The 22,254-nt window shown below is 40.4% G+C and overlaps 2 protein-coding genes across 10 annotated transcripts; one reads left to right on the forward strand and one right to left on the reverse strand.

The window, feature by feature from the left end:
• Positions 1 to 12,110: 12,110 nt before the first annotated feature.
• Positions 12,111 to 13,085, reverse strand: LOC103460315 (uncharacterized). 2 transcript variants are annotated; one of them, XM_008402417.3, is made up of 4 exons: positions 12,875 to 13,085; positions 12,776 to 12,805; positions 12,522 to 12,692; positions 12,111 to 12,404 (listed from the first exon to the last, which is right to left on the reverse strand). In XM_008402417.3, the coding sequence occupies exons 1-4, from the start codon at positions 13,083 to 13,085 to the stop codon at positions 12,358 to 12,360; spliced, it is 459 nt and encodes a 152-aa protein (XP_008400639.3). In that variant the 3' UTR covers positions 12,111 to 12,357. The 2 variants fall into 2 exon arrangements, with proteins under 2 accessions (XP_008400639.3, XP_017158730.2); XM_017303241.2 differs by having other exon boundaries at positions 12,776 to 13,085.
• A 3,147-nt stretch (positions 13,086 to 16,232) lies between these two features.
• On the forward strand, positions 16,233 to 20,187 carry LOC103460292 (butyrophilin subfamily 2 member A2-like). 8 transcript variants are annotated; one of them, XR_532897.3, is made up of 5 exons: positions 16,401 to 16,472; positions 17,094 to 17,120; positions 17,618 to 17,688; positions 18,211 to 18,573; positions 19,266 to 20,187. XR_532897.3 is itself a non-coding variant. In XM_008402397.3 (3 exons), exons 1-3 carry the CDS (start codon positions 17,054 to 17,056, stop codon positions 19,433 to 19,435), a joined length of 600 nt encoding a protein of 199 aa, XP_008400619.1. In that variant the 5' UTR covers positions 16,483 to 17,053; the 3' UTR covers positions 19,436 to 20,187. The 8 variants fall into 8 exon arrangements, 1 of the variants encoding a protein (XP_008400619.1); XR_001776268.2 differs by lacking the exons at positions 17,094 to 17,120; positions 17,618 to 17,688 and adding an exon at positions 16,233 to 16,247 and having other exon boundaries at positions 16,373 to 16,472; XR_532896.3 differs by lacking the exon at positions 17,094 to 17,120 and having other exon boundaries at positions 16,404 to 16,472.
• Positions 20,188 to 22,254: the final 2,067 nt, after the last annotated feature.

Below are 22,254 nucleotides of genomic sequence, written 5' to 3' on the forward strand. Positions count from 1 at the left end.
TGTCAAGCCTCTTGTGCCTCTGCTGATAAAAACTGGTGACGTTTTTACCGAAACGATCTGACTGCATCCAACCGGGCAGCCGTGTTCAGTAGAATCTGAATCTGTTCAGACCTTCTGCTTTACTTTTACCTGACATGGCAGGTAAACTTTGCACATGATGCTTCACATGTTCCTGCTGATTGATGGCCTGTGACTCAGAGTGAAGTGGTGTCTGTTAAGCTTCTCCTGCTTATCTTCCCGTTTCGTCTGTTTATTCCCATGAAGCAGTAAAGCTGGAGTCTCCTCTCCTGTCCTGGAGGTTTTAGATGCATCCCTGCTCCAGCACACCTGAATCAACTGAATTACCAGGTCTTGGTTACACTTGATGGCATGTTGAAGAACTAATTAAATCACTGATCAGCTGTGTTGCATCTAAAACCTCCAGGACGGTGGATCTCAAGGATTAGTGTTGGGGACCTTTGCTAAAGGACATAATGCAGAACTGACCGTTTTCAGGTGACTGCAGTTAATCATCCATCAATTAAAATCACCTGGGCTGAAAGAAACACCTGAAACATGCAGGGAGTGAGGACTGGAGGGTCAGGACTGAGAAACACTGAGGCTCTGCAGCTGGTGCATGTTTAGTCAAGTCTAGAAGAATGGGAACAATTTTAAGATGAAGTTCCTGTTCAGTCATGTCAGAAGTCTGTGAAACCACAACAGGAAGTGTAGCGGTGGGCCGTTTTAAATTTGGACTCCTTGCTGATCAAGTTTGAGCTTTTATGGTCAGAACTCAGAACAGATAATGAAAGACTTGATGCAAAGTCTGTGGGTTATAATCATTTGCATCTCCATGAATAGCTTCTCTGTAATTTAATCTACAGAGGAGTCATTTGAATGTCGGCTGCAACGGAAGAATCACAAGAACAAATGGATTTTTAGAAGAAATGAGACATTTCTATACATTTCTGTTGTACATTTTTAAAATATTTGTTTTATTTTATACTTGAATAAAATAAAACAGTCTCAGTAGCGTCAGTAAAATATCCCACTAACTGATCTATTCAGCACATCTTTAATGCCATTAATCTGATTCTGCAGATGAAGAACAGCACCAGAAACAACGACCCTGGTTTTTATTTGACCTTTAAAGCTTTTATTCCTGCAGAACAACATTAGACGTTTAAACTGAGCTGCCCTTAAAGAGCTCGACTGAATTTCATTTGAATACATTTGATTGCCGTCTTTCTGCTTCACAGCTTTAGGCGGTTTAGGCTGAACAAGATGCAGCAGGTTGAGAAACAACTTCTGTTTCGTTTCTCATGAAAGCCAAGCTCTATTTCTAAGAACAGCCCACAGGGTTTTTCTGAGAAACGCTCCGCCCTGTTCGTGAGAATCAAATGTCAACAGAGTTAATGACCGTGTGTCAACACGCCCTCTGGGCTTAGTGGAAAATCCCCAGACGTTACTAAAGGCACATAAAAAACCCATGAGTCAGTGATGAATAACATGTACTAAGCTTCGTTAGTTTGATGTTTTCTCTTCTATTTCTACAATAAAGATTCAGTTGATCACTTTTATCTTAAATTAAAAATAAACCTGAAAGAAAAGAACAAGGATCTTTGAAGTGAAGTTGTTTTTTCATTAGCAGGTTTTCAACAGCAGCTCTTTGTGTTCTTCACTGTTTGTTCCTCATAATGTGAGGAAGAGGAACATGAACAGACCAACAGAGGAAGGAAACATGGCTGATCTGATTGGACTGAAGTGGTTCCTGTGTCAGAACTTGTTTCTGTTCTTTCACAACAGATCAGGTTTCTTCATTGTCTGAACGTAAACAGCTGCTGGGTGGGTTTATCGTTTGTTCATTATTTTTGTCTGAACTTCTCCCTTGGTAATAATTAGGAAGTTTTTTTCAAAAGAAAACAAGCCCTGATCCTCCAACCACGAGTTCTAGTTCCCCATAATCCTGGCATTAAGAAGACAGACGGGAAAAACCCAGAGTCACAGCAGGGAGATGTTATGCTGTGTATTTATTTCCTTTACTTTCTGTCTGAATCATTGCTGAGGACTGAAGGTGTTAATTTTGACTCAGACTTTCTGTAATGTCTGTAATGTTACCATACTTCATGCTGTTCCTGCTCCGATCAGCAGTTTAATCTGTAATCTGATCCTCAGGCTTTGAATTTCAAATGATGCCGGTAAACTGGGCGGGTCGTTTCCTTGGCGCCTCGACTGCCGTCTGTCTGCCAAGGACAACAAAGAACCAGTCAGACATGTTGCGTCAGGTTTTATGCTTCTCTCTCTGTTCTCAGGTAAAGGTTATAAAATAAGATAAGATATTCCTTTATTATCTTTCAGGGTGAATCCAGAATAATCTCTGTTTTCTGTTGGTTCTGATCTGGAGGAAAAGAGACTCTTTCAGTTAAAATGTTCAGAGAAACAGATCAGAGACGCTCTGCAGGAACACAAACTGGTTTAATTGCAGGAAACAAAGACCTGCTTTCAGTACATTATCATTCATCAGTTTCTGTTTTCAGATCAAACATACCACACCTGCTATGTCTGCTATGAGGACAAACATGGGCGGGTATCATCCATCATCTCTGTTTACCTGCTGTCAGGTCAGTAAAGGCTGACAGCATCTGGGCAGGTCGCCACAATATCAGACAAACATCCAGAACCCAGTACGACCCAGTTAGAGGAGAGCAGCACCAATCAGAACCTTTTCTGCTGCAGAACCAGAACTTGGAGAACATTAGACTTTATAAAACACACCAGCATGGTTTACTACAAAATAAAACTTTTTATGACACTATGAGAACATTAGTAACATTTCACCTGTTATAACCTGCAGAAGCTGCTAACATGATTAAACAACAACAACAGAGCTGAGTCAGAAAGTTTGCATGAATGTACATGTTGGTTTGGGTCTCTGAGCAGATCATGTTCTGTAGAACATGATGGGATGTTCAACATTGTTTTGCATGTTGGGTTTGATGATTTCACATCAATCTGCTGCCTGACTCAGTTATTTCAGTAGAGTTTCCTCCTGCTTCCAGCTGAAGACCATGTTGAATCTGCCTGTAGACAGGAAGTGCATCAGATGATCCACTTCCTGCCTGTAGACAGGAAGTGGATCAGTGCTGCAAACACAGCAGCCTGGAGCTAAAACCACTGAAAACTGCAGACATTACAGAGAAAACTACAACCACTTGCTGCCCTCATCATCCTCACCAACATGATGAAAACTGAATCACTGACAGTTTCTGGATTTTCCAGACCTGAACTGTTGGTCACAGAGAAAATGACCAGAAAGTCCAGAAAACTGGCTGAGTTGGTTCTGTTTGTCCTGTTCTGGTTCCCTGAAGGCTGCACTGAAAAACCCTCTGGTTCTGTAAACATAACATCAGCTATTACTTAAATTTCACAACAGAGTTTATATTAAAATACCATCATGTATGTATTGTGTTACTTTGAACTATAAATCATTTAAAAGACAAGCAGGTTTCATCTGTCATGTAAAGCAGAATTAATAAACTATTTTAGTACGTTCTCTAATTATCAAATAAAGTTTAATCTGATAGTGAACCTGAAGTAATAAACTATAATTTTACCAGATAAACAGGAATCATTTATTGCTTATGTTCAAGTGAAACTGACCTGAGAGACATCTTATTAATAGTTTAACATTTTCAAGTGAAAAGCCAAATAATTTCTAAACATAAAGACTTTCTGAGCTTTTTCTAAACAAAATTCACTCTAAATGATTTTCAGACAGATGATGAGACACAGATAAGATCTGGGGAAAATGCTGCTGACAACAGATTATAGACTGACATCATCAGATTTAATAGATAATAGACGGATCAACATTCAGGCCTGATGCAATAAACTAGCCATCCGTTTTCTAACACCTTGTCTCTCAGTGGGTCAGGAGCTGCTGCTGCCTCTCCAGCAAATGTTCTGGGCGAGAGGCGGGGTCACCTGGACAGGTCACCAGTCTGTCGCAGGACAACACAGAGACACACAACCACGCACACACACTCACACTATGAGTGTGTGTGTGTGCAGACAGAGCCGCCATGTTGGTCCGTCTCTGTCTGCAGCTCTGTGGTCGTCCAGCTTCCTGTTTCTGATCAAAACGTTTCCTGTCACACAGAACCAGACAGTATGATCTGGGCCCATCAGGACACCAGAAACAAGAGGAAGAACTTAAATATCTGTTGTAGCTACACAATTACATATAAGTATTTAATAAAAGAAATTCAATCAGAAGCTAAACAGTTTTACTTATGCATAGAATGAGCTTATTTGTTACATTTATATTTCAAAGATAAAAGTTGTGCTATGTTTATATATTTGGTTAAATTTGTTGAATTGGATTTCACCTTATTTAAATTATAATTTTAGTGACGTTGAAACATGGCGGCAGGTTGGTGGATCCTCCTTTAGGGAGAGAGAACATACCAAACTGTACCAGATAGATCAGAGCACGTAGGTCAGTCATTTTGGATACAATAAGCAACAAACCCTGAACATCTTTCAGAACCAGTTTCTCCAGGACTCCAGGTTCCCCTGTAGCCTCTGTGAGTCCATTCCCTCCGGTCCTATTCAATCTGCTTTAATCCATCTGCCTACAAAGTCCGGTTCTTTTGGGGAGGTGTGAACATGTAAAAAACAAATAAATCAAACTCTAGTCCATCCTGTGGTCCGTCTGGTTCAGTTGAAGTGAATTCTAGTTTGGTTCAAATGCTTATGTGAACACCAAGTGGATCGGAGACCGCTTCAAAAGAAGGAAGTAGACTACAGCACAGAGCATTCTGGGTAAATACAATCAAAACAAACATGCTAGCCTAGCGTTAACTGGAGAAATGGCTCCCTTTTCTTTAGCCAAAGACTAAAAAGAAGTCATAGGACTGCACAGTGGTGCAGTTGGTAGAGCTGTTGCCTTGCAGCAAGAAGGTTCTGGGTTCGATTCCCGGTCTTTCTGCATGGAGTCTCCATGTTCTCCCTGTGCATGGTGGGTTTTCTTTCAACAGTGAGGTTAAATCCATGCATCCATCCATTTCCTTACATCCTTGTCCCTCAGTGGGGTCAGGAGCTGCTGCCTCTCCAGCTAACGTTCTGGGCGAGAGGCGGGGTCACCTGGACGGGTCACCTGGACAGGTCACCAGTCTGTCGCAGGGCAACACAGAGACACACAGGACACACAACCATGCACACACACACTCACACCTAGGGGCAATTTGGAGAGACCAATTAACCTGACAGTCATGTTTCTGGACTGTGGGAGGAAACCGGAGAACCTGGAGAAAACCCACCATGCACAGGGAGAACATGGAGACTCCATGCAGAAAGACCGGGAATCGAACCCAGAACCTTCTTGCTGCAAGGCAGCAGCTCTACCAACTGCGCCACTGTGCAGCCCCTAAATAAATCAATGAATCAATGAATCACATGATAATTAACCAGGCCTACCAACATCCCCCTTTACAGTTAAACTGATTCATTTCCTCTGTATTTCTTTCTGTTTCCATGGTGACTGTGAGCTGCTGTCATGTTTCATTCATGTATAAATGTTTCCTGTTGGACCAACAAATGGATCTGACCAAAGTTTGGCTTTCAGTCAGATTCTGTAGATGAGTATTAATGAACATCACCAGCATGAGGTCATGACCTCACTGCAGCCTCTGAGTCTCTGCTTCTCCTGTCTGAAAGGTCAGACATGATGCAGCATCAGTTTGCTGATCTGATCCAACATCTGCTGATCTCCTCTGACTGCAGTACCAGCAGGAAACCAACCAGCATGAAGGGAAGCTGCAGGTTTCTACTGGAGCCAGACAGGCTGAGGTTCACTGAGGCATCATGGGTAAATTATACACTAAACTGGTTTGAACTTTAACTGAGGAAAAGCACTTTCTGGTTTTATGTTTCATAAAAATAAACGTCTCTTTTGATAAAACACAGCGAACTCTGGTCTGGATCAAAGTCAGGGGGATCTCGTATTACACAACAACAAAACATTTCCCAGTAAATGAGCATTTATAAAGAAATCCAGAACTAGGAGTCATCACTTTCATGACATCATCCATCCATTTTCTTGTACCTTGTCCCTCAGTGGGTCAGGAGCTGCTGCTGCCTCTCCAGCTAACGTTCTGGGTGAGAGGCGGGGTCACCTGGACAGGTCACCTGGACAGGTCACCTGGACAGGTCACCAGTCTGTCGCAGGGCAACACAGAGACACACAACCATGCACACACACACACACTCACACCTAGGGGCAATTTGGAGAGGCCAATTAACCTGACAGTCATGTTTTTGGACTGTGGGAGGAAACCGGAGTACCTGGAGAAAACCCACCATGCACAGGGAGATGCTCTTTTACTTCGCCATCCATTGCTGCTGTCAGTGGATGTGGCCTTGAGTCAGATTTACAGGGAACCAGAAACACGGCAGCATGCTAACTGTTGTTAAAGCAGAGGCCTGTTTGGTTTTCCCATCTGCAGGGCACTGTTGACCAAACAGACACTATTCACTGTTTAACAGTGAAGCAAGTCACATGTATCTACATCTACAGTTTCAGAGTCCAGTCCAGTTGTGTTTGTAGATCCAGTTCATGTAACTTGTTCACATTCATCTGTTTCCACCAGACATTTCAGGCTCAAACTAAGAAGATCTGAGGTCTGCAGTCTGTCCTTCAAACCAAGTATTCAGTTCAGGTTCAGGCAGGTAAACAGGAATGTCCTTCAGAACAGAATCCTTCAGATCAAAGCTGCTAACAGACAAGTTTCATCTTGTTGGTATGAAGGTATTTAACAGTTGTTGTCTGTTAGAATCTCTCCATTTCCCAGTAACCAGGATAGTAATAGAACTGAAAGAAAAGGTTCACTGTGTTTAAAGATAAACTTCCTGATGATAAAGTTTGAGCTATTCATGGTCAGAGAGAGAGAGAGAGAGAGAGAGAGAGAGAGAGAGCTGAACTTAGATAACAGGTTTGAAGGGCAGAGTCGGAGTGTTATCATTTACAACTTCATGAATAGATTGTCAGCTATAAACACTGAGATGGAAGATCCACATAAACAGATGTAGTAGTGAGAAATGAGAGATTCCTAAATGTATATTTGACCAAGAATTTCAGCTTGTGGGAGTCAACATATCATAGGAAAATCCCTCAGCGAGCTGGAGTTTGATTAGATTTCATCATCTCAGCTCATCATTTAATCCTGCTCCGAACCACAGATTTAAATATATATTGTCTTAAAGGCTCAACTAAAGTTCATGTGAATATATCTTTGCTATTTTTCTCTTTTCCAGCTTTGGATGTTTTCTCTCATTGTGAAAGTCACAGTTGTGAAAAGCAGCAGCTTCACTCTGTTCACACAAACAGGGTGAGGCTCAGTTCCTGCTGATGGAAAATTACCAGACCTGATGCTTCACACGTTTTGAGTAAGAATAAAAGTGCTGACTCACTGTTATCTGAATCTAGTACTAGACTCCTTCACTTTGTTTTTTAGTGAATGAATTGATCACTTTTCTCATCTTATCAGAATAAACCAAACCTGTGTTGCTCCAACGGATCAGAACCAAGAGAACAAACGTCCTGCTGCAGCTTTTCTTCTTAACTCATCCAGATGTTTAGTGGCTTTGATTCCTGCAGCAGGTCAGAGAGATGAACCAGAAGCTGCAGCTGGAGACCTGACTAGAACCAGGAGGGATTCAGCTTCTATGCACCTCAAATCTGGAACAAACTTACAGAAAACTGAGAAACTGCTGAAACACTGAGAGCCTTTAGATCTACACTAAAATAACAAATCATTAAAAAAAATATAAATTACAAATTAACCAACATATTTGATGCTTTTTATGACGACATTTGACAAAATGTCATGTTGTTGATGGTTTTCACAACTGTTGAATAAATGAATTTTATTCAGCACTTTAATAACAGCCTCAGCTGACCAACATGCTTCTCAACTATCACATCACAGGTGATGAACAACAAAACAAAAAATTAAATTTAAATTTGCTAATAAATAACACCATTATAACATTTGCAGAAAATATCAAAAACTAATTGTATGAATAAAAACCAAGACATACGTAATTTCAGCTACAGCAATTTACAAAAAAAAAAAAAAGAAAGTTGAATCAGTGTCGTACTAACACCCCTGTTTTTCCATTTTAAGTGGAAAAGGCCGGTGAGAGTCGATGAGTTTCCAGTCTACTGACAAATTGTCTCCTCTGTGGATCTGTAGCAGGTTTTCAGTTCATGTTTTCAACAGCAACTTTCTGTTTTCAACAGGGAAAAATGCTGCTTAAAACAATGCAGGTCTTTTGATGCTGTTTGTTTATTTATTTTCTTCAGTTTGAATCATTGCTGATGATTAAACTATGTGAACCAGATATTTTACTGTCCTCCATGATGCTCCTGCTCCGATCAGAAGTTTAATCTCTTATCTAATCCTCAGGCTTTGAATTTCAAATGATGATGGTAAACTGGGCTTGTCGTTTCCTGGGTGAATCAGCGTCTGCTGTGTGTTAAACACAGAACCAGTCAGACATGTTGCAGCAGGTTTCATGTTTCTGTTGTTCTCAGGTAGAAGTTGTTTCAGGATGAATCCAGAATAAACTGTTGGTTCTGATCTGGAGGGAAAGAGACACTGTTCAGTTTAAATGTTCAGAGAAACAGATCAGAGACGCTCTGCAGGAACACAAACTGGTTTAATTACAGGAAACAAGAGTTTCTTCAAGCCCGTCTGCTGTGAGGAGTTGGTTAAATGTTATTGTAGTGTAGCAGCATAAATGGTACGCTGCCAATTCAAGGCCAATTTCGGCTGCTGCATATAAGCAAGCCTTCACCTGTCATGAGGCTGCTTGCGTCGTGTCGTCAACTCTATCTGATTCCTTTGCTTGAACCATTCTGGCCTCCTTTGCTTCACCTCCAATATCTGGATCGATCTGTCCATTCATTTCTTTGACAGGAAGGTAAGAGCTAGCGTGGCTAGGTAACATCTACCCCATGTAAACAAAGCCTTCACATAGCGTTTTCTTACAGTTGCACTGCATCTAGGCAGAATTGGGGATCTGATCATTTGGCAGTGCAGTCATTTATCAGGTCACAGGTAAACAGCTGCTGCAAGTTATATATTATTTTGTAGCAGTTGTATTAATTTGCTATATTCTTTTAGCCTTCTGATGATTCACCGGCATTGCACCTGGAGTGACACTTGCTGCTGTTTTGCCTAATTACAAATTGTTTTAAAAGACCAACTTGAACTTTCCCGGCTGCCGGGAGCATTGATGGCGCTACTGAAGGGATGAACTGCAACATTGTAGTGCTATTGTACCACTGTTTTATTTATATTGTTTCATTTTTTTGTCTTTCTTTTAGGGACTGAGGTTTCTGTGGTGGCAGTGGTGACCCCTGGTGGCGGTCTTGTGTGTTGTGTTGGAGCACCCTTTCTCTTTCTTCGTTTGCTGTGTTTTTGTAGTGTCCAGGGTGGTCCCTTTTTCTGCACTGGATGTTGTCCCTTTCCCTCACTACTTCCCTATTGGTAAGCCTCAGTTTCCTTTGAAATTTAGACATTTTATAACAAATCTTGCCAACTGCATTCACTGTTTTAACCATTCAATTTCAGATTATTTTAAAAAGATATATTAAAGCTTAATACATTTTTGTAGAACTTACTGAATCTTGTTTCCTCATTTCTCCAGCAGAACTTACCTGTGTCCTTATTACATTATTTTCCTGGAGTTATTCCAGGTGGCGTTGTTGGTCATTATAACTTTTAATATTTATTTGGGTTCATAATTAAAAAGAAAATCCACCCCCAGGTTTCCACAGTAGATTCTTAGACCTGGATAATAAACATGTTTAGAACAATCAAAGGATCAATCTTCCATCATGTTTCTTTACTTGCTGCAGACCAGCTGGTCTGTTTCCTGTAGGCAGAGAGTAAAAGACCGAGAGCGTCAGAGCAGGCTGGCAGAACATTACAGACAAAATGCATCAGTGATCTCTGAGCAGTGGGACCAACGGTTCGGCTCAGGTCATGCTGAATGAAAAACATTTGTTGCATTTGCATTTCAGGTTCTGATTGGAAACCTGTCCATGTCCATCAATGAGCTCAAGAGTGAGAAAAGTGATGGACATAGAGAAGAAGCCTTTTCCTTTAGTGGCAGAAAGTCAGACATCCATACTCTGTTATGTGACAAGCAAATGTCAGTTCAGTGAGATATGGTCAAAAAAATAAGGCAGGTCATGGAAACAATTTTTAATACTGTTATTAATAAATGCAGGCTTAGGTACAGAGGACACAGTCAAGTGTTTTATAATTTCATGGCTTCCAACAGTTGGAAAAGGACGATTTGAAGAGACTTCTGGATTTCACTCAAACTGTTTTATTTCCACCAGCGAATGTAAATCAATGAGAAGATGAAAAACACAAAACGCATACAAAAAACACTGGCAAGCTAATCTCCCTGCAGCTTTTGGCTGGATACTTGTTGTATGATAACTGATCTTCATACTTCTAGTGAGTTAGCATAACTTAGATGAATGTAATTTCAGTTTACATGATTTGAGTACATAATATTGCACCACATTTCTGCTGCTTTAGGTATTCTGTGACGTATTCAGATAATTGAATGTGCTCATTTAATCTCAGTGCAGGTGGAATGGTGATGACCTGAGGTGGAAACAAAATCCAGCCTGGACTATCTTCTCAGTCCTCTGCTAGTCAGTACAACAAAGTAGACAAACTACACAAACAGGCCAACAGTAATGAATGAATAAAACCCTTTAGGAAAAATATAATGATGTAAATATTTTTGATTTTATCATTAAAATGTGGTGGACTGAAAGTCAGAAGTTGTCCAAAAAATGCAATCAAAGTACAATTTCTCAAAAACTGAACTGAAGTAGATTAATCAATCAAATTATTATCTCATATGCTCTATGAGGAAGTGATTACCTACATTACATATGTTTCTTTAGAGAACAATCGGAGGACATGTTTGTTAGCTGCTCAGTCCAGCTGGTCCTGTTCTCCTGCAGACAGACGGTGAAACACTGAGATAATCAGAGCAGGCTGATTCTCTCAGCATATCTCTTTATTATGTTAGGCTGCCAGAATATCAGACAAACATCTATTGACTTTCACCTCAAAAATGCAAAGAATGACTCTCATTGTGATATTTCTAGACTGCAGAAGTATTTCAGAGGCAATAAATGTAAAAATTATTCAGACCAAATCCTCCACTTTTCTGCTCATAATCAGTTTTAGAGGTTTTATTTTTCAGGTTAAGTGAAAATGTTTTTCTTTTGTGACAATTTGTCTCCCCCTGCTGGTTGTTATTCACTGCCTTCTAAAGACGTGAGAAGAGAGGCATATGATGTCCCCATCTACGTCAGCACGAGGTCTCTAGGAGCATTGGTGGTACTTTCAGTTTAACTAAAACCACCTAACCCTAAGCAAGCCTCATAACGGACTAAAAAACTTGTGTGTAAAGGTGGACCCCGCAAAGCATAAATGTTAGAAATGGGCCCCACAAGTGACCAAAAAAACTGACATGTAAAATAAAGTTTCAAATTGTGTTTATTGAAGGTGATTTTTAGTATCAAGATTTTTTTGGGGACTTGCCTGATTTTTTTTCATAGATCTAGGATGTCTAGAAAGGGTGGGCCCCGCAACTCACCATTCTACTTTTGGACCCCGCAAAGTCTATAAACAAGGATGTGTGTGTGTGTGGTGTTAAGCTGATTCTTAAGTTGATACTTTTTCCATCGTGTTAGAATCAGCTTAACACCACACACACATCTATGCAGGATTTCTGTGCTGCTGCCCCTGCTGCAGGCTGGTATGACTCTTTAACCTCTTTCTGACCAGAGTCACTTTGATCAGAGATGGTTTATTATCATACAAACATAAAGAATGCTCACATCTCAACCTTTACTGTGATTCCCTGGACCATCAGGTCTGCAGCTAAACATTTTATTTCCACCATCAGGTTTGCAGCAAAAACAGGAAACAAGCTGAGCTGACAGGAAAACCACAGGCTGCCAACACTGAACATGACAGACACAAAGTGGCACGAAGCACAAGATAATGTTAGAGAAACAATACAATTAATAACTTCATTCGTTTTTAATGAAGAAACCAGCTAAAAAAGGACAAAAGGTTATGTTTTAAAAATGTTACGTTGATCTGACCGTTTCTCCTCCAGTGAGACTCAAAGTGGACATTTGATCAGTTCAAACAGAAACTCAGATCCTGAGGGATGTTAAGATGCTTTAATGTTTTAGTCCCATTACAGATAAATCTATGGATATAATGATTCAGGCACTGTGGTGAAAACATGATGATGTAATAACTCAGATCATCCAGTGGAGGAAATCATAACCACTGAGTTGTGCAGATGGTCTCCTGCAGGTTTAATAAGGAAAGATTAGATACATGATAGGTTTTTAAATGTCAGAGAGCAAATTTATTAAGTAATTAATTGGTTAATGAATGAAGTGAGTGATTTATTCAAAGTGTTACCTTTATCTTTGTGTCGATATAAAGACACCAGGAGCAGAGTGGAGATGAAGTACGGAGAAAACACGACCAGGTGGATGAAAACCTGAAGACCGACAGAGGAAGAGGAGGAGGAGGAGGAGTTTGAAGAGGAAGCAGCTGATGATGATGATGAGAACAGATTCATAGATGAAGCTGCTGGATGACATGGAAGGAGAATTAAACTCAGTCAGGAGACGGAGGATGAAATCAGTGACACTAAAGCTCCTCAGACTTACTGCTGGGTGGAGAGGAGGTGATGGGTTTCTCTGAAATAGAGTTAATATTTGTTACCATGGTGATACAAGTTAAAACCAAAATCCAGAGAAGCTGCTGACCTTTGACCCAGATCCAGCTGGATGGAGACTCTCCATCCTGACTGCTGATGCTGCACTGGTAGAGGCCTTCATCAGAGCTGGAGACATGGAGGAGGGTCATGTGACCTGATGGTCCATCACCAATGAAGGAGCCATCTTTATAGAAAGCAGCTGGGAGGTTGTGGGCTGGACTCTTTGCTCTGCAGCTCAGAGTGACGTCATCTCCCTCCATCACAGGGAGGACAGGACTCTGCAGGATCACTGATCCACCTCAACACAGAGACAAACTACAGCATTTCATCCATTTCCACACAGCAACACTAACTCCACAGTCTGATCTTACCAGAGACAGAGAGCTGGATGCTGCTGCTGCTGCTGGGGGAGGATCCAGATGTGGACTCACACCAGTACACACCAGAGTCATGTTTAAACAAGTAGCTGATTTCACAGGTAGAACCAGCAGCTTCTCCCCATCCATCTCCACACTGAGTCCTGGTTCCTTCAGTCGTGTTTCTCGTCACAGTTCCTCCAGCAGAGCACATCAGAGTCATTGATTCTCTCATGAAGAACTGAGATCTGCTGGGACTCACAGTCAGAGCAGCTAGAAGGAAAAACTTTTTGTTACTAAGGGTTGTCAAAGATCTATAGTTATGCATAAAACAGTCAACACGTGTTTCTTGAAGCTGAGAAACTGAAATGCTTATTGTACAAAGCATAGAGCAGCATAGGATTATTTTGACTATCAACAAAACTGAATGATTGTAAAACAGGAAATAAACCAACCTTGGTTTGTTCTGCCGCACAGCACTGAGGTTAGAACTAAACCAAGAAAAACAACATTTTGAAAATGGGAAATAAATACTTTATTTCTCACATAACGGTAAAAGTATTTTTAATGATAAATGTGTGGTTTTTCATCACTGTCTTGTTTCATCGGTTCTCTGTAGACTCCAAATGCACAGAAAGAATCTTTACTTACAGAGCAGAAATCTGACAGATGTTTCCTTCATCGCACGTCTCAGAGGTCTGATAGAGAAGTTCAGACTCTTCCTCTGAGGCTGAAGTGCTGCAGGAACAGAAAGAGTCTTCACCCACCCACAGTGATCGCATCACTTCCTCTTTGGTTTGGTCTGCTGTTTTATGGAGCCTGTCATAGCATGGGGTTGCCTCTTATTGTCCACCTCTGATTGGACTCTTTTTTTGTTACAACTTTAATGGTAAATGAACTATAGATAAACTCAAACAATGCATGCATCAAAACATGTTTTCTATTTTATGTGTTGGTGTTTCAAGCTTAATAGACAATTATAAAGAAAATATTGCTCATTGTTTTTATGTTGTCGTATTTTTGTACCGTCAGGCAAACATTGTAAATAAGAAATTGTTCTTAGTGTGAAAGAAAAAATGTACTAATTTACTAAATACCCACTCCCAAAAATGAGGGGCAGTTTAAGACAAAAACTCTGTTCTCTCTCTCACACACCACTACAGACTCATACATACACACTTACAAGACTAACAATGAAATGTATACTATTAAATAACACACATGCACACACATACCATTTAAAGCATACAGACATACATGAAATGTGTGTGTGTGTGTGTGAACTAATAGATGGACAGAAGGGAGACTGAAAGGATTGGTGATTATAATCACATTCTCTTCTTTCTTTCTTTTCCATCTCAGACTCTTGATGCCTTTTTGAGTCCAAGTCCAACGGAGTCCTTCAAACTTGATTTTGAGACATAGTGGAACAAACCATTACCATCAAAAAGTACTTTTCAACTGCTTATATAGAATAAATTATATATATACTTTTTTTGTCCCACAATTTTGTGCAAGTGACAGGCAATCATAGCAAATAGACACAAATATAGAATATAAAGCACGTAAAAACAGAACAAATGATAAAAATACTGCACAGTAAAGGTGGCATTTCAACATAAATGCAATGCAGGTATAAAAAATAGCATACTGTGTAAAAGAACTTAGTTGGTTCTTTTAAAAATGTACAATGTGCACGTGTATTTCAGCATTAAAAACAGACTATTTATAGTAAGTGACAACAAAAACATTGCAACAACATAAATGTGCAGAATAGAAATGTCATTCAGAATGAGTAAAGCAATATAAATACCAGTACATATATATAAACGTTATAAGTTTGTTGGGAGCAGTGATGGTTTTAGAGTCCAACAGCTGCTGGGAGGAAGAATCTGCATAAAGCTCCTTTGTGCATTTAGGATGCAGCAGTCTGTCCCTGAAGGAGCTCTGCAGTTCAGTAACAGATCCATGTATGGAGGGGGATGATGTCCATCAGTGATGTTTTTGTAGTTAGAGTCCTTCTGTCTGTCTGCACAAAGCTGGTCTTCCTGATGACTTGACTTACCTGCTTTTTTATTAACACGCTTTACACATTTTTATTTACATTGTCTGATTGCTACAACTTTAATGGTTGCCCTCACCCCAACCATTCCCCCATCCTGCAGCCTCTACTGTTACTATGCTGACTCTTTCTGGGTGAAACATCCAATGTACGCCCCTATAAAAAAAAGCCTGTGTTTAGACAGGGATTTTGGGTTTTCATGAGCTGTATGCCAAAATCATCAGTATTAAAACAATAAAAGATCTGAAATATTTCAGGTGGTGTGCAATGAATCTAAAATGTATGACAGTTTAATTTATATCATTACATTATGGAAAATAATGAACTTTATCACAATATGCTAATTTTTTGAGAAGGACCTGTATATATTTACTGTTTTGGAGCTAGTTTTACAGTGACAATAAATTCTAATTCCAAAGAACAGGAAGAGCTGCTGCATCTGTTCAAAACTTATCAAGGATTCACATTCCTGTTCTGTTGTTTCAGTTCTGATCTGTCAGAGCAACAGTAGTAAGCTGTGTTAACTTTTTATTAATTTTGTCAGAGTTGGATAATCTAGAGTTTTTAGGTTAACGCTTAAAAAACTGAAAAAAGGAAAAGAGAAGAGTGGGAACTATTTCCCAGCATGCTTAGCGGCATGTTTAATCAGTTAAGACAAGAAAAGTGATCAATTTAACCTCTGCTGCAGAAAGAGGAGAAGAGTAAATAATGGGTTTATTAAAAGCATGTGTCCACAGCACAGCCGTCCAGCTCCAGGCCTGGAGGGCCTCCTGTAACTTTTAGATGTGTCTCAACTTCAACACACCTGAGTCAAATAATGAGGTCCTTAGCAGGACTCTGGAGAACCTGCCTGAACAGAGGAGGTGATTCAGCTGTTGGATTCAAGTGTGTTGGACCAGGGAGACATTAAGAGTTACAGGACACCAGCCCTGCAGGACCAGGACTGGACACATCTGGACTAGAATGAGCTCTGGGGATTTTCCACTGCACGACCAAAGCACACAGTGAGCTACAGCTCATTCAGTCTGTTGACATTTGATTCGCACGAACAGGGTGGGGCGTTTCTCAGAAACGTAGTCGTTTCTGAGAAACAAAAGCAAAGTCTGTTTCCTCGGCCTGCTTCTTCTAGCTCAGACTGCACACCGGACAGATATTCCCCCTCTGAGCTTCGTCGCACTGTTCATCCAGTGGAATGTGGCTTGTCAAACTCTGAGAAGCATTCAGTCGAGGTGAGTTTGATGTATTGCTGTGAAATATTTCAAACAAAGCTACTAGTTATGCCATTTTATTGTTGGCATTAGTTTCTGTTTTTTGGATTTTATAATTTTTTTAAAATCTATGTTAAATAGATGTATGAGCTTTATGTGCACAGAGGGAACATGAGGAGCTCTGCTCAGTGTAGATCAGGTTACATGAATACATTAAATATTTGGAGACTTTTGGAATGATTGGGAAAACATCCATAGGTCTGGTACTTTGATGGAACATGTAAAGTTGGTGAGTCTGCTTCAGATTCATCAGGGTTTCCCAAACCTGGTCTTCAAGGCACGCCGACCTGCATGTTTTAGATGTTCCTCTGCTTCAACACCCCCATTCAGATGATTACAATTCAGTAAACTCTGGGATGGTCTGTCCTCAGTAGTTTTGTGTGCTGGGACGCCCTTTACAGTCAGGAAATGCTACTTCATCTTGGAACAGCCTCTGGGAGGAGTTAGAGACACGAGACTTTTTTTCAAATGATCTCAGGCTATTAAACTGTCACTGACCAGTGGATCTGTATGTCACTACGGCTCCAGTTATTTCTGCCAGTATGACTGTTTTCCATCTGATATTGACTTATTTTCTACTAGAATCTGCTTCTCCACTGAAGCGTACCGGTGAGTCTCTGCTGCCTTTTCTGTTTTTCATCTTAGAAAAAGTTTGAGTATCAGCATCCGACTTTTTTGTGATCATCAAACTTGACTTAATGTTGCCATGATATTTGAGCTTTCTGTTGAAAAACATGAGAAGGTAATAAAATGTTGAGGTATGGTCTCTGTGCCATCGCAGATTATAATTAATAAATAATAGTTAGAAACTGCTGAAGTTACATTTGTCTGGCATTCATGATTTATTCAACAATACACAACCCTGGTTTTTCATTATTATGATTGGGTGACTTGAGAGCTGGTTTCATTTGGAGTTGATAGTAATACTGTAGTGATGATAAGCGGCTGTGCAGGTTGCGACCTGAATTACGTCACACAGCTCATCTCCATGTCAATGTAGCGGCATTCTTTCAAGATGACTTCCTTGTCCCTAAAAATACTCTTGCTACTGCTGGTGAGTTGTTTTAACAGCAATAATGTGTTTTCATAAGAGGATCTATTTGCAGATTTATTTTATAATCACCTGAGCTGTTAATATTTCACACGCTGGCTGACCTGACCCTGGAACATGTCATATGTGAGTCACTCCTCCATACAAACTCTCCTGAGTTACAGTGGTTGTCTTTGAGTTTTCAAAGGTTTCTGTTCCTTTATTACTCTACAGATCTTGTCGCATTCTATTATTATTTTTTGCTTTAGAGGTGTTTCTGTATTTGGTTTGTAACTTTAGTCCTCGTTCAGCTTCATGTCATTCACCTTCCCTTTGCCTGCTCTCCATTTACCATTCGAGATCTTCTGGTTGTCTTGCCACTTTCACCTCAGCATAAAAGCTCTTCAGTTCTCACTAATCATCACTGGTTATCCTTGGGTCCAATAAAAACACTTCTGACAGGATAAAAACATAACAAATGATAAAATATAGCCAGTCCAATTACTAACGGCTAATACAACTGAACAAAAATCTACTTTGCAAAACGTAATGAATGGTTAGAAGGAGAATTTGTCTGGCTTGGACAGAGTCCAGACCTGTGTCCTCTCTGGTATCATGGTCTCTCACTGACCTCTGACCTCTCTGTTCGGTGTTTCCTCTCTCTCGCAGGTCAGACAAATGTGACAGCAGAACCAGGACAGAACATCACTCTGCCGTGTGGATCTGCCGGGGACAGAGGGGTCATCGCTGTGGAGTGGAGGAGAACTGATCTGGACTCGGATTATGTTCTTCTGTACAGAGATCAGCAGTTGGACCCAGAACACCAGCATCCATCTTACCAGAACCGGGTCGACCTGCAGAACAGACCAATTAAAGATGATCTGTCTCTGGTTCTGGAGAACGTGACTGCTGATGATGGAGGATCATATGAGTGTCGAATTCAGAGAGGAACAGACAGAGAGAAGCGATCTGTTCTGAGATCTGCTCCTGTCTGCACCGTCCACCTGGATGTAGCTCTGCCCCCTCCTCCAGGTGAGGCCAGTCTTAAGAGAACAGGGCCAAACTCGGCTCAGATGTTTCAAACATCACACTGATTTCTGCTCTAACTGCTGAAATGTGTTGGGATTGTAAGTATTGTGAGAATATTTTCTCCTCAACCACAACAATCCGACAGCTGCACTACATCCAATATTTTCCTTAAATACACATGAGGCAGGTCAATGTGAAACATTTCCATCCTAATCACATTGCAGCACAGGAAACGGAAACCTGCTGCTAAGTTTACTCAGAAATAATTCCCACTCCTAACTTTTTTTAATGCCAACATAAAACCCTGTTTATGCAACTCTTTGAGAAATGATAAAATTAACAAAGTTAAAACAACTTACTGCTGTAGGTTTATCTTTAACAAAGTCATCTTTCAGTCCAGAATCTAAAACTTTAACATTCATTGACTGATGGTGCAGAAGTGAGTAAACGCAACTGAATGTGGCTCAGATGTTTTACAGTGCAGAGATCATGCAGGGCCTTCTCTCCATCTAAATTAGTTTTCCTAAAACTTGTGACTTTAGAAATCTTTCCCTTCTGCTGCCTGGTGGCTCTCAGACCTTCTCAGATCAGATGTTTGTTTTTTTTTCTGTAGATGTTGAGTAGAAAACAGCTGCTATGAGATTAACTGATTATCTTCAGTCATGTCCTCATCATCCTCACTCCTTCATCTGCAGGAAACATGGATGGAAGCACAGACGAGTCAAAGGACCCACAAAGTCATCAACATCTTGGCCTGGTTTTTCCTGTCTTGACCACTGCTCTTATTATCGGAGGCTTGATGTGGAAAAGTCATGTTAAATCACTTCCTGTTAATGAAGCAGATGTGGAGGAAGGAAGACTCTAGAACATCTGGACCAGAGGTTAGAAACGACACAGTCCAAAGAGACGTTTTGGTCTTTATTCCTGGTGAACAAAATGTGTCTGGAAACTTGAAACCTGCCTTAAGCTCTTTGCTGTTTTATATAAACCTGCTGTAGAAAAGAGCATTGTAATTTATGCATAATTATGTTTCTAGATCTAAGATGAGTTTATTAACACCAAAGCACATGCAGAGCCTTCAGGAGCCAGAATGACTAGTTACTGGTTGTAAAGGTGTTGGCTTCATTAGACCAGCAGGTGGCGCAAAATCTGCGCCTGAAGTCCAGCTTAATGGTACAGGCCAAAGGTCAGAAGGGAATGACAATCAGGTCAGTGAGAATAATGGTACAAATCAAAAAGGGGAACACGGTCAGTTTACAGTCAGAGGTCATGATGCCTTCAGGAGCAGTAGGACAAAGGAAAGGGCAGCTTCAACGTGGTACTTGGCAGCAGTTTATCAGAATTAAAATATTTTCCTGGAAATGTTTTACATGTTTACCAGCTGCTTATGAAATGTCTTTATTAAAACTGAAATGATGTGGGTTTGAGTTGATATCAATTGGTTATTAATTTCCAGACAGTTTGAGCTTGAACACAACCAGAACATCATAATCTTTTTTTCTGTTTTGAAAACAGTTGTTTTTTTTTTGTTTTTTTTGTTCCCCCCCAACTGTAAAAGGAAAAATGTCAAACACTGAACTGGAAATAAACTAAATAAAAATGCTGCTTTGTCTTTCATCTTTTCTCTTTTCAATCTCATTAAAAGTAAAAATAACTTGGAAGTTATAACATGACTGTAAAATGTTAAACATTGAAATCTTGCACATTCATAACCAGTTATCTGGACGAGTTCATGTAAATCAGGGATTCTTGAGAATAGGGACAAAATGGATTTACATTTTCTCAAATTTTTATTTTATTCTCAACCTTATGTGTCCAAATATGACAAATAATGTTTTGGAAATGTAAAGATGCTAAGGTGCAGGCTCCCAGTTGCAACTGTTTTATTTTTATTTTTTAAATTGCATTGTTAATCGACCTGACCTAGAACTTTGTTACCATCTGACATAATTTTAATGACCCTCTTAGTGATTTTATTCAGTTTTACAGACAACCACATGACATTTTGTGGATGTAAATACAGTACAGACCAAAAGTTTGGACATACCTACTCATTCAATGAGTTTCCTTTATTTTTATGACTATTGACATTGTAGATTCACACTGAAGGCATCAAAACTATGAATTAACACATGTGGAAATATGTACTAAACAAAAAAGTGTAAAACAACTGAAAACATGTCTTATATTCTAGGTTCTTCAAAGTAGCCACCTTTTGCTGTGATTACTGCTTCGCACATACTCTGCATTCTCTTGATGAGTTTCAAGAGGTCGTCACCTGAAATGGTTTTCACTTCACAGGTTGTGCCCTGTCAGGTTAATAAGTGGGATTTCCTGCCTTATAAATGTGGTTGGGACCATCAGTTGTGTTGTGCAGAAGTCAGGTGGACACACAGCTGATGGTCCTACTGAACAGAGTGCTAGAATTTGTATTATGGCAAGAGAAAAGCAGCTGAGTAAAGAAAAACGAGTGGCCATCGTTACTTTAAGAAATGAAGGTCAGTCAGTCCGAAAAATTGGGAAACTTTGAAAGTGTCCCCATGTGCAGTTGCAAAAACCATCAAGTGGTACAAAGAAACTGGCTCACATGAGGAAAGGAAGACCAAGAGTCACCTCTGCTGCGGAGGATAAGTTCATCCGAGTCACCAGCCTCAGAAATGGCAGGTTAACAGCAGCTCAGATTAGAGACCAGGTCAATGCCACAGAGTTCTAGCAGCAGACACGTCTCTGAGGAAACTGTGTGAATCAGGCCTTCATGGTAGAATAGCTGCTAGGAAACCACTGCTAAGGACAGGAAACAAGCAGAAGAGACTTGTTTGGACTAAAGAACACAAGGAATGGACATTAGACCAGTGGAAATCTGTGCTTTGGTCTGATGAGTCCAAATTTGAGATCTTTGGTTCCAACCGCCGTGTCTTTGTGCGACGCAGAAAAGGTGAACGGATGGACTCTACATGCCTGGTTCCCACCGTGAAGCATGGAGGAGGAGGGGTGATGGTGTGGGGTGCTTTGAGGGTGACACTGTTGGGGATTTATTCAAAACTGAAGGTATACTGAACCAGCATGGCTACCACAGCATCTTGCAGCAGCATGCTATTCCATCCGGCTTGCGTTTAGTTGGACCATGATTTATTTTCCAACAGGACAATGACCCCAGGCTGTGTAAGGGCTATTTGACCAAGGAGGAGAGTGATGGGGGGCTGCAACACATGACCTGGCCTCCACAGTCACCGGACCTGAACCCAATCGAGATGGTTTGGGGTGAACTGGACCGCAGAGTGAAGGCAAAAGGGCCAACAAGTGCTACGCATCTCTGGGAACTCCTTCAGGACAGTTGGAAGACCATTTCAGGTGACGACCTCTTGAAGCTCATCAAGAGAATGCAGAGAGTGAGTGAAGCAGTAATCCAAGCAAAAGGTTGCTACTTTGAAGAACCTAGAATATAAGGCATGTTTTCAGTTGTTCCACACATTTTTATTTCCACATGTGTTAATTCATAGTTTTGTTGCCTTCAGTGTGAATCTACAATGTCAATAGTCATGAAAATGAAGGACACTGTGAATGTAAAGGTGTGTCCAAACTTTTGGTCTGTACTGTAAAAAGTTTCAGTTTTATTTGTGGCATATTTAGATTTTATATTTTGTGAAATGAACATTTATGAAAACTGAAATTAATCCTGATTCA

This window comes from Poecilia reticulata, chromosome 18 (assembly GCF_904066995.2).
Source record: "Poecilia reticulata chromosome 18, P_reticulata-male-v2, whole genome shotgun sequence".
NCBI classification, from domain to species: domain Eukaryota; kingdom Metazoa; phylum Chordata; class Actinopteri; order Cyprinodontiformes; family Poeciliidae; genus Poecilia; species Poecilia reticulata.

Excerpts from the sequence above, each read along its gene's own strand:
- LOC103460315 (XM_017303241.2), bottom strand. The coding sequence starts at position 13,085 with ATGGAGGGAGATGACGTCACTCTGAGCTGCAGAGCAAAGAGTCCAGCC. Across the intron at positions 12,693-12,775 it reads CACCTCCTCTCCACCCAGCA|CTTCATCTATGAATCTGTTC; the intron begins GTAAGTCTGAGG and ends GTCATCCAGCAG. Across the intron at positions 12,405-12,521 it reads ATATCGACACAAAGATAAAG|GAGACCATCTGCACAACTCA; the intron begins GTAACACTTTGA and ends TTAAACCTGCAG.
- LOC103460292 (XM_008402397.3), top strand. The coding sequence starts at position 17,054 with ATGACTGTTTTCCATCTGATATTGACTTATTTTCTACTAGAATCTGCT. Across the intron at positions 17,121-18,210 it reads TTCTCCACTGAAGCGTACCG|GTCAGACAAATGTGACAGCA; the intron begins GTGAGTCTCTGC and ends TCTCTCTCGCAG. Across the intron at positions 18,574-19,265 it reads AGCTCTGCCCCCTCCTCCAG|GAAACATGGATGGAAGCACA; the intron begins GTGAGGCCAGTC and ends CTTCATCTGCAG.